Source organism: Balaenoptera acutorostrata, chromosome 11 (assembly GCF_949987535.1).
Source record: "Balaenoptera acutorostrata chromosome 11, mBalAcu1.1, whole genome shotgun sequence".
NCBI classification, from domain to species: Eukaryota; Metazoa; Chordata; class Mammalia; order Artiodactyla; family Balaenopteridae; genus Balaenoptera; species Balaenoptera acutorostrata.
In genome coordinates, this window is record NC_080074.1 from 32,243,507 (window position 1) to 32,258,124 (window position 14,618).

A 14,618-nucleotide genomic window follows, 5' to 3' on the forward strand; every position below is an offset into this window, starting at 1 on the left:
GGTCCTCTGGCCTTGTGTGTTTGGGATCCTTTTATAAAAGAGTTCTGAGTATATGCAAAGCATGTTTTTACCACAATTCCCCAGGAAAAACACAAATATTGTTTACAATTAGAAGTTCTATTATGAAATCAACCTATGTTTAAATAACCTTTTGGTTTTAATTGATGTTTTTTAAAAAATGAACAAAATGCAGTGTCAGGGTCAGAGCATTTGAGACTTGATAGCCATGAGAGACTTATGCACTCCTCGGTGTGATTATAAATGCATTGCCCTTTCTACACAAGGATGACACTATGACCGTACAATCATTATTTAAGCATAAGCTGACAGGAGAAACAACAACAACAAACACCTTTGTCTCATTTAAAAAGGGAAAAATATATTCATAGTTTTTTTTTTAAAAATGGAAGTTGCAAGTACTTGTGTTTACTTATGTAAGTTTGTTGGTTTGTGTCTGTATATTTGTGTTAGCATATTAATTCAATAGATTAAACCATTTATGAACTCTGTGTCCTAGGATAAATTCCTAAATCTAAAACAAAACAAAACAAAACAAAACCAAAAAACAAAAAAAACACTGTCCCCTCATCTATAAAGTGGGGCAAATAAAACTCTCTAAAAGATTGAGGTGGGAGGATTAAATAAGAAAACATATGCAAAACTATTGGCAAAGTGGCTAATACATAACAAGAGATCAATCAAAAGTTGGCAACTGTAAGTTTTTATTACCATAAAGCTCAGATGCTGAATTCCTCAAAGACAGAGACCTCCGTTATCTTAGGGCCAGCATCATGCCCTAGAGAATAGGTTCCCTATGAGTATCGTGGGTTGAACTAAATTATTGTCTGTTGGGCTGAACCAAAATATATATTATATTACATTTACATGTCTTATACTTCTGTTACTTTCTAAAAGTATTTTAATATTGCAAAGAAAAAAATTTTATCAAATGTTAAAGCAGTTAACTGAGGAAAATAAACTATTTTAAGAAATCTAAGTTAGGTTGGGCTTGATTCTTATAAACCCAATGCTTTTAAACAATATGTAGTCATTAACCATGTATGATAAGAAGACTTCTGTTTCAAAGAAAATTTAATAATTTTGTTGGTATTCCAATTTGCTTTATTGATCAAAAATGTAATTTTTCCTTTGCTATTTAGAGTTGATTAATTTGATTTCTGATCTTAAAAACTTTAATCTTTTTTTTTCTGAAAAAAGGCAAAACATTTTGCTAATTTTCAACTTTCAAGGGTCTGAAATCAGTTCAAGGCTCAAAGCTGATAGTGGCACAAGTCCACTCAATTTAGCAAAAGTGAGTTCTCTGTTCCTCTCTAAATGTTAGAGAGAATTCATTACCTTTTTTACACTTAAAAAACTGAAACAATAAGCCAAGGATATCAACACATCATGAACTCACAAGAGGGAAGCCTATCTTGATTGCTGATTTCTTGCTCTTACAATTTACCCTAGGGCTTCCCTGGTGGTGCAGTGGTTGAGAATCTGCCTGCCAATGCAGGGGACACGGGTTCGAGCCCTGGTCTGGGAAGATCCCACATGCTGCGGAGCAACTAGGCCCGTGAGCCACAATTACTGAGCCTGCGCGTCTGGAGCCTGTGCTCCGCAACAAGAGGCCGCGATAGTAAGAGGCCCGCGCACCACGATGAAGAGTGGCCCCCACTTGCCGCAACTAGAGAAAGCCCTCGCACAGAAACGAAGACCCAACACAGCCATAAATAAATAAATAAATAAAATAAAAAATTAATTAATTAATTAAAAATAAATAAATTTTAAAAAGCTGGTATTACTTTATTAAAAAAAAAAAATTTACCCTAACAGAGGATTTCTGGAAAGGTATACCAGAACCATAGGACAGTGAGACTGTTGGGTGATGGAAGGATCACGGGGACAGAATTCAGGAGTCCAGATTCCAGCCCTGATCCTGATAAATCACACCATTTCTGGTGAATATCACTAAATTTCTCTGGATCTCAGCCTTCTTTTCTGGAAAATAGGGAGTGTGATGTGTGTATCCTTCTCCATGAGAATATGATTATGTTTTGAAAAATGGAGAACACGATTTAAATAAGGGAAATTTTTGTCTCATATGTTGTCTGCTATGGCATATATTTTTCTCTATGAAAATGAGTATTGAGTAAGCCAATGCCACCAATAGATCTTATGAGAATTTAACAATGTACTCTGAACATTTACTGCATGTCAATTGTGTACCACTTATTGCCTGGCTACTATGAACTAGGGACTTGAAATGTATTACTGTCTAATCTTTAGAAGGCAACTACTAGGTAGTCATTTTATTCTGATTTGACAGAGCAAAAGCCATCAAGAGCATCAGTCCTGTATGTTTTGTCCACATGTGCGGGAAAAATGTTCTAGATTGGAGCCAGAAAGCATGACTATTCCCATTTTATAGATGGAGCTTCTGAGGCTCAGAGAGGTTGAGTTGCCCAAAGTCAAACAGAAGGTTAGTGACAAATATAGGCTCCAACACTTCTGGGAGATGGGTACTGGGAGCTCCATTTAACCTATGGGGAAACTGAGGCTCAGAGAGGTTTAAGAAGCTGCCCTAAATTTCCCAGGCGGAAAGTGCTGAAGCCAGGATTTAATCCCAGGTCTGTTGACTGCAAAGCCAATGTTCTTTTCACTACCACACAGTGTAAAAGGAAGCATGTTAGATACACAAGATATACCTCCTCCTTTTATTTAATACACAGTTGTAAAATTAATCATTTTGCATTTTACAACTTCCTTGTTCACTTTTCCCTCCCTCCTTGACTACAAAGCCTCTCTCTGCTCTTCTGCCTGATTTAGCTGGTCTCCAAAAGTCAAACCTGTTCTATTTTCTTTTCAGCGAGAAAGGTTTATATAGCATCATACTTTCTTTTTTTCTTGCCAGTTCTGCTTATATTGCTGAGAGTTCAAGGACTATCTTCCTTAACAATGCCAGATCTTTGATGCATTAGATTTAGGAGAACAGCTTCAGCATAAGGATGGATTGACAAAAACTCTTTATTGAAGTTCAAATAGGAAAACTTTGTACCACTGCAAATCATCAAGATTTTAGCCAACCCTCTTTGTTCACAACATCCTATGGTGTTGATATTCTTTAGTGAACCTTCTCCCTAGGAAGCCTTCCTTCTTCAAATACCTTCTTTAGGTTCGCTCTCAGTGCTTTAATACCTTTACTACTTTATTTCTGCTCAGTGCAAATTTTTTGGTTTCTCTTTTCCTAGTTAGCACCATTGGAAACCAGATGAAAGGCAGCTTCTCACTTTGCACTGATAGTTGATCAAGATAAGCCGACAAACACAAGGGTTACAGAGATGATATTGTACAAGCTATATTAAGGTCGGGTAACCAGAAACCCAATAAGGTGGATTAGGGGAAAAATCAGCACAGATAATCTTAAGCTTCCAAAGTTTGCCCTGAAAAGACTCAGTGCTAGCCTATTTCATTTGCTCTACATAAAAGAACATTTCTTTGCTTTTGGAGCTGTTCATTGTCATGAAATCAGTCATTTGAATCAAAATCCTTAAGGACATTTTCCACGCTGAGAGTCCTGCTTTGAAAAGTGTCTAATTATCTTATAGTTCTGATAGCTACCCAGCATGCCCTAGACTTGATAAATTATTTTCTATCATTAGACCCCATGAGAAAACTCTGCAATGTAAATACAGTACTATCAGAACTATTTAACTCACTTCTTAACCCATAAATTCTTCTATTAATAAGAAAAAATCATTAAGGGATGCAGTAAAATATCATGGTTAGAAGGATGGGCTTTTAGAGTCATTCAGGTACAGGTTAAATCCAAGATTGGGCACTTTCCATCTGTGTGACCTTGAGCAGTCACTTAACTAACCTGTGGCTACAGTTTTCTCATCTGTAAAACAAGTAACTGTGCCCACCTCATAGGTGGATTTGATCATCTTGTTTCTCTTTCTCTAGATAATGACAATGATTAGCATCACCCTATGCATAGATGGTTTACCAAAACCAAACAAACAATGCAGTTGTGCTAGGAGTATTGTGAGGATTATTGTATAGATTACTATAAAGGTAAAATAATATTTGCAAAGTACTTATCACTTGTTAAGTGTTCCATAAACAAATATGAACAGACCTCAAGCCAATTCAATATGCAAAAGTCTTAGGTTCTTTATGGTAGATTATGTGGCCACCAGATCATTTTTGAAAGCAAATCACAGACCCAGTTCTGCAACACATATAGACCAATATATTGACAAATAGACATGAATCAGGTCACACAAAATATTCTTTATAGCTTGATAAAGTCCCAGCTCTTGATACAGTTAAGTGTTCCATTAGCATCTTACATGAAATATTTTCTCAAAACAAACACATTACTAGAAATCGTCTCACACCAATGGCTGGAACCAGTCTGTTTAGGGCTCAAGTCTTAAGAGCATTATTTCTACTGCTAAAAGCTTCAGGCCTCCTTGAATTATTATACCCTGTTCATGACTGCTTCTAGAACAATTTTAGCCAGTCCAGATATCCTGAAGAGCTTTAATTTTCGCTGATGAGATGGTCTTCTTACATTAATGATGCTGGTCAATAAGCCACCATTTTCACCTCTGAAAAATTATTTGCCATATAGTATGCTGTTTATGAATAATATCAAACATTCTTATTTCTAACTTATCTCCAAAATCTATGCTGAAATAAGCTAGATTTTGATAGCATAGATATGAATAATAGAAGTGCTTGCATTAGTAATCTCTAGAGCATGGAACTTCTAGTTTGAAAGCTAGCTGGTTGGCCCTGGACTGAAATTCTTGAATAGAATGTTTCCAGTACCTGGGATGTACCCTCAGTCAAATAACACACACACAATACCACACTGCATATTTTAAGCAATAATCAATCCAATTTGAGCATGCGTTCTTTATAAATGAAAAATAAAACATATATTTAAAAATCAATGATTATGACAATAATCAGCTCATCTTATTTTTATCTACTGTCTCACCTTGGGTATAGTCTTCAGAATAAGAAAGCTGGTAATGGGGATTTGCCATGGGAGCCTCCATAGTATGGAATGACAGATTTGAATGGAAAAAAAATTTTTTTAAAGGAAGGTGGGTGAGGGTGGCCAGTGTATGTGGCTAAGATGACAATGTCTAGGGCTTACTAGCCATTCTAAGCTTGGATCTCAATTCTGAAAGCCATCTCTTCCCTCAAGGCCTCTTCAGACTAGGTTGAAAACTGGTCAAGATCCCCATAACCTCTGAAGATGGGGTCATTGCAAATAGTTTCTAGCTGAGGGAAAACATAGACAATAAAGTACATTGTTAACAAATGTCTTTTATCCAAACTTGATAAGTGGTCTGATGACGCTGGAGGGAGACATGAAAAATCTGCTACTTGTCCAAGCAAGTTGAACGTCCACTAAAAAAAAAAAAGTATCCACAATGCTTATTTCAGACTTTGGAACCCACAATGGTAAAGTTTATCTGTTCCCTAGCTGCCTTAATGTCAAATTCTTTTCACCCACCACCTTGCAGAAGAAGAAAGAAAGAAGAAAGTTCCAAATACATGACAGCTTCTCTGTTATTGCCTGTTTATAATTTTTAAAGGAAGAGATAACTAGGGGAGTCATATTATATCATTAGAGCTTTACAAGGTACTAGTGCATTTGTCTATGTCTCTACACTCTTTATTAACTGTGCCATTCAAGAGTTGTATAGAACAAACTTGTCAATTAGGAAATAAGCCATACTCTAGAAACTTCTCATTTAAATGATTCATTAGAGGACACATTTCAAAAGTACAATGTACAAAAGAACACTGCCACAGTTGATGTCACAAATCTCTTTTAAAATCAGATAAGTGGAGAGGATAACATCACTGACAAAAACATCAACCTAAATTAATTTATCTAATACACATAAAAGTTATGAGATGTATATGAAAGTCTTAATATCCAGGAAAATTATGCAAAAACATAGAGTTTAATATATCTTTAAATGTCATGGAGAAGAGGGACCTGTAGTAAAATATATAAAAGTTGTAACAGTTCATGGTATTTGATTGTCTAATATATATATATATATATATACTCAACATTCTCCTATATTCTGGGAATAGAGACTATAGAAAAGCATATTCCCAGAATATACATATTATTTAGAAAATCAATTCTACCTTCTTCTCTTCTCTAGAAATTCTCCTCTAAATAATCTTAAAATCACTGTCTTATTAATAAACACTCTTTACTATAAACAAGGGTAGAATATTTACTCTTTGATCTTGATTCCTTGGAAGTAGTGTTTCCGGACTAGCCAGAAAGTGTTTCATAACTCAATTCTGGAGACAAGTGTTCTACTCCTCATTCAAATAAGCCTCTCTGTAGCATCAATTCTTCATATGTAGATTAACTGTGTAAACCACATTTTATCAAAATTCTCTTCTAGTTTTAAAAGCTACGTGTTTGTGAAATAACTCAGTTTCTGAAATCTTTAAGGATTAGAAAAAGACATAAACAAAAACATTTATATAAGTTAAATGAAATAATTATAGTTATTAAAAAATAAATTTTGAGTCAAAAAATACTTGTTAAACTTTTAGTAGCAAAAAAATAACATGAAGACATAGTTAACATTTACCAAGCCCCCATATGCATATTCTCTCCCTAGAATGTTCCCATCAAATTTCCACAGCTCATTTTATTCTTTCACTCAGCACATTTTGAGAAGTATCCTTCTCTCCTTCACTGAATGAGGGCTCATGGATTACAAAATAATTTTCCCATTAATTGTAAGCCTAATGAAGTTTGTAAGGAATGAGCAACCACTCTGCTTCAAAGAGGAAGTGTTATTTGAACCAGGATTTGAATGATGAAAAGGAGATTTCAGACAGAAAATAGAGAACAAGCTACTACTCCGTGCTAAAAGAACAATGTGAACACAGGAACAAAGGTGTCAAAAAGAAAATGTTGAGAAGTCCAATATGGCTAGTTGGAAGCAAGTGGCTAGTACAGTCGATGAGTCTAGGGAGCTACAAATGTTGTGGCCAAATTGTGGGGAGCTTTGGATTTTATTCTCTAGGTACGGAGAATCAGAATACATTTACAGACAGTGAGGTGCTGTGCCTAGATTTTTATAGATGCTACAGTAATGTTGGCAGTGATGACAAAGTGGATGCGAAGAAGATATTTGGTGAAGTGGACGGGACAGGATGACATTTGGTGAATATACTGCAATAGTTTAAATAAGATTCATCAGCTCTGAAGTGAGGCAGTGATAACAGAAATGAATGATACATTTTAGAGGAGATTATTGGAGGTAATTAAAAATTATTTGTTATAATTACTGGAAGTATTAAAATATTTGTCAAATGAATTAATTAATGAATAAATAATATGAGTTATTTCTGCAAAGTTGAATTAATAGTTTTAAGTGTACCAGGAAATTCTTTCTCTAAGATCTATTGGATTCCTTTTCACTCAGGTTTCTACTAGAATGTTTAAATAAGTTTATTCCTTTAGAATTTCTTGATAATCTCACTTTTTCAGTAGGTCATGATGTCTAATAACTTCTAGATTATTTGATATCCATGGAGGATAATGATCTTTGTATATTATAATTATCTTCAGGAAACACTCCTTTCTTTTTGTCAACCAAATTCCTTTTGATATGTGATCAATATTTATTAACAACACTAAATTGAACATTCTGAGTTAATATTGTAAACATCTCTAGATTTCATAAAAGAGTTAAAAAATATCTCTGATTTGATATCATACAGGCTCAACTTTTTTTCAGGAATATAATTATTTACTTTTGTTTATAAATTGGACCTGTGATTAATTTTTAAGCACAGTGTAAAGGGAAAAGAAGGCCGACTATCAATAATTTAAGTATTTACTATCCTTGGCAATATTTTCTAATCTTTAGTCTATAATCAAGAAAAAACTAAACAAATGAGTTTGATGGTATTCCCTGAATATAAGAAATTTGGGGTTTTTCAAAGAATAATCTGTGAACGGATATCTTTCATCATTTTTAAGGCTGGTCAAACCAGACACCAACAGGATAAAGGAAGCTTCACGTTTTTGTAGCTTGTGGCAACTCCATAGGAAGGAGGTAATCTTTCCAATTAACTTTAGCAGGAAAATACCTCAGTGGATTCTGATTAGCCCACCTCAGGTGATATACCCATACCTCACCAATCAGGGGATTGGCCAGACCTGGATCCTAAACCCACCCCTACAGTGAAGGGGGAAGGGGAGGCAAAGGCTTGTGAATGACAATCCCTCCTGAGAGACATGGGATCATCTTGCGTGATTTCTACAAAAGAAAGTGGGATGCTAGTAGCAGAGGAAGAAGAATAGGAGAGGTGCTGAGCAGCTAAATATCCTAACCGTTGTCCACATGCCTTTTCCACTTACCAACCGAGGGATCTTGAATAAATTACTTAACCTTATTGGTCCTTAGTTTCCTTATTTATCAAACAGAAAAATTATCTCCCTTACATGATTGTTGTGAGAAATTGTTGATGTCGTATAAGCTCTGGGCCTTGTCCAATTCCTGCCTCCTGCCTGGCATCAGTAAACTAATTCAAAAAATATTTAAGAGGGGTTTCCCTGGTGGTGCAGTGGTTGAGAATCTGCCTGCCAATGCAGGGGACACGGGTTCGAGCCCTGGTCTGGGAAGATCCCACATGCTGCGGAGCAACTGGGCCCGTGAGCAACAACTACTGAGCCTGCGTGTCTGGAGCCTGTGCTCCGCAACAAGAGAGGCCGCGATAGTGAGAGGCCCGCGCACCGCGATGAAGAGTGGCCCCTTCTCGCCACAACTAGAGAAAGCCCTCGCACAGAAACGAAGACCCAACACAGCCAAAAATAAAAATAAATAAATAAATTAATTAATTAATTAAAGAAAAATATTTAAGAGATTCACTGTGTTCTGCTTACTGTACTGAACACTGAAGATAAACCAATGAGTGAGGACAGTCATAGTCAGTGACTTTAGTCAAATAATCACACAAACAAATGTTTCATAAATGCTACGAAAGAGGGAATTCATACTTGAGTTTATAATAAGAGGGAAGTTGATCAAGTCAGAGGTTAGGGAAAACCTGCCTGAGGAAGAGAATATAGGGAATATTGAGTTGAGATCTAAAGAATAAGAAAATATTTACTGGGTAAAGAGGAGAGTTGAGCAAAGTGGTCTCTGCAGAAGCAGAAGGAAGAGTATAACCAAAGGCTCTGAAATGGGAGGGAACTCTGAGGAACAGAAAAGGTTTCTTGCCTCTGGAGCAGGGAGCACAGCACAAATTGACTTTGGAGAGGCAGGGAGGGGCCAGACCCGGGAAGCCTTAAATTCTTTGCTTTTCTTTATTCCAAGAGCAATGGCAAGCCACCAGAGTTCTCAGCAGAGGAAGTTTTGTGATCCAAGAGTGATGTGTCTAACAGAGGGCAGCCAGAATGGGTGAACAAACAAGAGATGTTTCATACGCACAAGACAAGACTTAACTAGATTTACTTACTAAACTAAACCTATCTCTTAACATAAACAACAACAAATGTTAAAGCTCAAAACAGAAAAATCTTTCCAACAATTAGATTAATCAAAAACAGCATGGTGGACCAACTAGCATTGAAAGTATGCAAGTAAAGACTAGATAATCATGGATAGACTTTCTTCCCAATGTATCAAATGTTGAACTCCCTGCACCCTATAACAGGAGCCTACTTTTCTAAGAGAAAAAATTCCTGATGTGTCCTATCCATTTGGAGCATAGCCCTGCCTCTTTTTCACTTTTAAGTAGCTCCTGGTTTTCTTCTGCTAAGGGACTGGACGCTGGCCTTTGTCTCCTCTCAAAGGCCTACACTGAAGAAAGATCTTTGTCTTTCTGACCTCCTGATGAGCTTGCCCACAGTCTTTGATTTGTGTGCTAGCTCTTCTAACCTCTTTGGTATCTGCTTTCATATTCTCTTCATTTGATTTCAAGTATCATGATTATACAGCATAACTGTAGTGCATCAGTATGAAGGAAACAACAGATACAGAGTTATGGATGAGAAAGTCAGTGATGATATTAGTGTAGCTAGAAAGCCATTGAGCTGTGGAGGTGGGAGGAGGAGAAAGAACTGAGAGGGAGAAGAAGGGAAGGAGGGAGGAAGGGAAGCAAAGAGAGTGAGTCACTCTAGGAGATTAGTATATTGAGTCCTGAGATCAATTATCCAGTCGATTGAAAAGAAACTGGGTTGAATTTCTACTAGGTCTACTCCCCGGTTTCTTTAAACCTGTTCTAACCTATTAGGCTATTCCTTCTTACTGGTTTCATAAAATTAGTACAGTTAGATTGATGTTTGCCAAGCTTCAGCAATTCTACCAATGTCATGATTTTTGTCGATATACACCTTCCTTTACTACCAGTTATATTTATTTAATGTTATACATTAAACTGCTTTTAAATTGACCCTTCAAATTTCTTTTTTCTAAGCAATAATCAACTTGGAATCATCTGTTTGATATATGTGTATTATACATGTATATATTAGTATACATTTTAAAAACACACATTTTAATTTATACTCATTTGATAAAATAAACAAAGATGTTCATCAGTGCAGCACCTACAGTCACCTGGGGAACCTTTGCAGTTATGCATGCCACACTGCTAAACCCCTGATTGGTGGCAAGGTCATAGAGCCTGCAACAGAGTCTGAAATAGAATCAACCTTTCTCAAACTCGTTTCCCTTTCCATTAGACCATAATGATACAGTTTAGGAGTGTAACTCCTTTGTGCATAATATATATGCAACTCTTTGGAAGATTCTGGCAGACCAAAATTACTCCTAAAGGTTGGCTGTGTTAAGATTGGTATTGGCAGAGAGGAGTCATTAGTTAGATGATTTTCCTATACCATCGCATTTGCTTCTGTTTTCAGACTTCTTTCCACTTCTGCTTAAAATGGTTTGTAGCACTGTTTTGATTGAAAGTAAAAGTAATTATTTAATACTCTGAACTTCGGTTGCAGTCTTTTTTCACACATTTATTTTCGTAACCATGGAGGGGGAGGTAGTCTCCTAGTCAGAGCTCTGTAGCCACTTGGAGTGAAGCACTTGATGAAGGATGCATAGTGACATAACAAGCCCACACTTCCACTCCATGTTCTCCCTGAATTTGTTCAGTATTGAGTGTGGTGGAGAGAAGAATACACCCCTGCCACGCCCAAAGATGTCAATGTCCTAATCCCCAGAACCTGTCAATAGGCTATGCTAAATAGCAGAGGGGAATTAAGATTGCAGATGGCATTAATGATGCTAATTAGCTGATTTAGGGAGTATAGCCTGGATTATCCAGGTGGGCCCAAGGTAATCACAAGGTCCTTAGAAGTGGAAGGAGGCAGAAGGGAAGGGCAGAGTGGGTGATGTGAGGACTCAACTCATCACAACTGACTTTGAAGAGGAAGGAGGCTATGAGCCAAAAAATCTGGATAGCTTCTAGAAGCCTGGAAAGGCAAGAAAAGGAACTCTCTAGAGCTTCTATAAGGAACACAGCCCTGCCAACATTTAGCCCGGGGAGATCCATTTTGGACTTCTCACCTCCAAACTGCAAGATAATAAATTTGTGTTGTTTAAAGTGATTAAGTTTTGGTTATTTGTTACAGCAGTGATAGAAAATTGACACAGCGAGCTTCAAATTTTACCTAGTTTCTTGTTTCTTATGGTTATAGGTTTGGCATATTCGTTTGTAAAAGAGGCACACTGAACTAATTAAGGCAAATTTGGAATCTTACTCTCTTATTAAAATACCTAATTCCTAAATTTACACATTATTCTTATTTCATAGATTATTGATGTTAATGTCTAGTAAATATTTTCTTTAAAAAAATTAATAAAATGCTTTTTAGTGTTCTCCAGTTATAAGAACAAATATAAAAGGGTTTTGGAGCCCGCCTGCGGCAATGAAGACACAGCTCAGACTAAAAAAAAAGCGGGGGGTGGGAGGGGCCAGGGGCGGGGGGCGGGGTTTGGAGAGTTAATATATGTTTTAAGTATTTTTTAAAAGCTCTATAGGGGACTTCCCTGGTGGCGCAGTGGCTAAGAATCCGCCTGCCAATGCAGCGGACACGGGTTTGATCTCTGGTCCGGGAAGATCTCACATGGCTCGCTGAGACTGCGCTCTAGAGCCCCCGAGCTACAACTACTGAAACTCCGAAGGCCTAGAGCCCGTGCTGCGCAACAAGAGAAGCCACCGCAATGTGAAGCCCGAGCACCGCAACCAAGAGTAGCCCCCCGATCGGGCAACTAGAGAAAGCCCACACGCAGCAGCGAAGACCCAACGCAGCCCAAAACAAACTAACAAAAAGCTGTATAGCCAGGGCTCTGGATTCAAATTAAGTTCTGCCATTTCCTAGCTGTGGTTTGGGAAAATTGACCTAAGACTGTTTCATCAACTATAAACTGGGAATAAAAATGACAGGACCTATACAATAGATTTATTGAAAAGATTTGACGAGATAATCTCTGTAAAGTACTTAGCACGGCGCGGCGCCTGGTATGTAACTAAGTGCATCATATAATGGTTGTATCTACTATTATTGTTGTTGCATTATCTTTCCGACTCCAAAACCTTCTCCAGCAAAAAAGTACAGTTTTCAAAACTCTGGCTGGGTTGGTGATCTCCGCGTTTAATAACCTATCGCTTCTCTTTCAATCTTAATTTCTAAGGAAACAGCAGTAAACCATTCTGGAAACAGCATCTCCCTTAGCAGTATTCAATCCTGAGTCAACAATTATTTCAATGATTAAATATTCATTCACTAAAGTAACTGTTTAAAAAAACAAGGGTAAGACAATGGCCTAACTATATAGATCCTAATTAAGCTTTAAAAACATTTCCATAAAGCAGGAAGGGGCGAATTGTTTGCTAGGCCCCCAGTGACTCCCGCACCGTCTCTACAGAAAAGAGGGAGCTCTGGGCCCTCGCCAGCAGCGCGAGGTACTCCTTCCGTCCCCCGGCGGTGCCAGGTGAGCCCCGGCGGAGCTGAGAGGCCGAGCAGGGACTCTCCACTACCCGCGTGCAGCGCGAGCGGCGGCTGCATGGTGTCCAGCTTCACCCTCGGCGCCCCCGCGCCCTGGTGGCCTCCCGGCCGTGCGCACACGGGCCCCCCGGCGAGGGGACGCGCTTGGCTTGATTTGTCCAACTCTGGTGTATTCGCGGGGCTCCGGCCGCCCTCCCGGGTCTCCCTCCAGTGCCCCAGCCCAGTCTCGCTTCCCCGGAGCTCCGGAAGGGAAGGAGGCGTGTCCGGAGTAGGCGGGAGGGAGCTGTATAAAAGTGCTGGCGGTTGCCTAGCTCGGGCTTCACTCGCCGCCTCTCGCAGGGACTGGGAGCGCTGCGCGAAGCACGGGCAGTGGAGAGGGCGTTGCGCTCGGGCTACCCAATGCATGGACTATCTGCAGCCGCTGCTCATGCAATATGCTGGAGCTCCAGAACAGCTAAACGGAGTTGCCACACCGCTGCCTGGGCTGGATCACAGCGCTGCCTTTCCTTATGAAGAAGACACAAGTGAGTAGGGCGCGCCCGGGAGCTCGCCGGCTCTCCAAGAAAATCGCGCCTGGAGGCCGGCGCGTCCCGGCCCCAAGTGCCGGGGCGTTCGGGGCTGTGCCTGCCGGAAGAGCCTGGAGGGCGCTGGGGAGGCGGGCGTGGCGTGCGAGCCCCAGCCGCCCGGCCCGGGTGAGCCTGGGAGAGGAGGAGTGGGAGTGATGAGAGGGAGCCCGTGTCAAGTTTGGATCTGCAGCCCTTAAGTTGGGAGCTGTCAGTCGGGACCGGCAATTCCTGTAAGATGGAAGGATCTGTTCTTTGGCCGGAGAGTTTAAGTGATAACTGAAAGGCATGTCTTTGCACCGGAGGCATTTTCCCGTGGATTTCGGGGACATTACACAACAGCTCCCCATGCGCCACCCTCGCTCGCGCACCCAGATTTTTGTGCAGCCCCTGGGTGGGTACCTGGCTCGTGCGGACGCGGGTGCAGCCGCTGGAACTTAGCCAACCCAGAGTTCCTTAGTGGCCGCGTTCGGCTGGGCGGAGAACCTGCCCGGCCAGCCCCGGGAAACTTGACTCCCGCGGCGTCTGCTAGGTTTGCGGCTCTAGGCAAGAGAGCTCTAGAGGGGGTAATACCTCCACATTGCACCCACTTTCTTCCATTACAGAAGAGAAAAAGTTGTGTGTGTGTGTTTTAATGGGCACCTCTGATGGTAGTTATTGAGGTAATTCCCAGTGCTGCAAAATTGTGCCTTATACAGAAGCACAGTGGTACAGCACCGTCCAGGGGTACAATTAGTTTTGTTTTTGTTGTTTTTTCTTGCAGCATATATCTGGATTGTCGTTTAGAAAGGGCCGCCACTGTACTCCCATGCACAGTTCTTTTTGCCACTGCAGGTCTTACCTCTACTTACTTCTCCCCTTAGGAATTTTTCTGTTATCTGCCGCGGGTTGGGTAAGGCTGCCCTTTCACCCCCCAGAGGTGCTGTCGGAGATTGCAATTCCTGAAGTGTGTCGAAGGGGTGGAAGTGGTGGGGAAAAGGTTTGTACAGATCTTCAGTTTAGAACGTGCTGAAAAT

General features: G+C 39.7%; 1 protein-coding gene across 3 annotated transcripts in view; it reads left to right on the forward strand.

The window, feature by feature from the left end:
* The first annotated feature begins 13,369 nt into the window (after positions 1-13,369).
* Positions 13,370-14,618, forward strand: part of KITLG (KIT ligand) — an 87,802-nt gene continuing 86,553 nt past the window's right edge. For all 3 annotated transcript variants that reach the window (XM_007165916.2, XM_007165919.2, XM_007165918.2), the window contains exon 1: positions 13,370-13,563. In XM_007165916.2, coding sequence (XP_007165978.1) covers positions 13,549-13,563 — 15 coding nt within the window. In that variant the 5' untranslated portion in view covers positions 13,370-13,548. The remainder of the gene's footprint in view (positions 13,564-14,618) is intronic.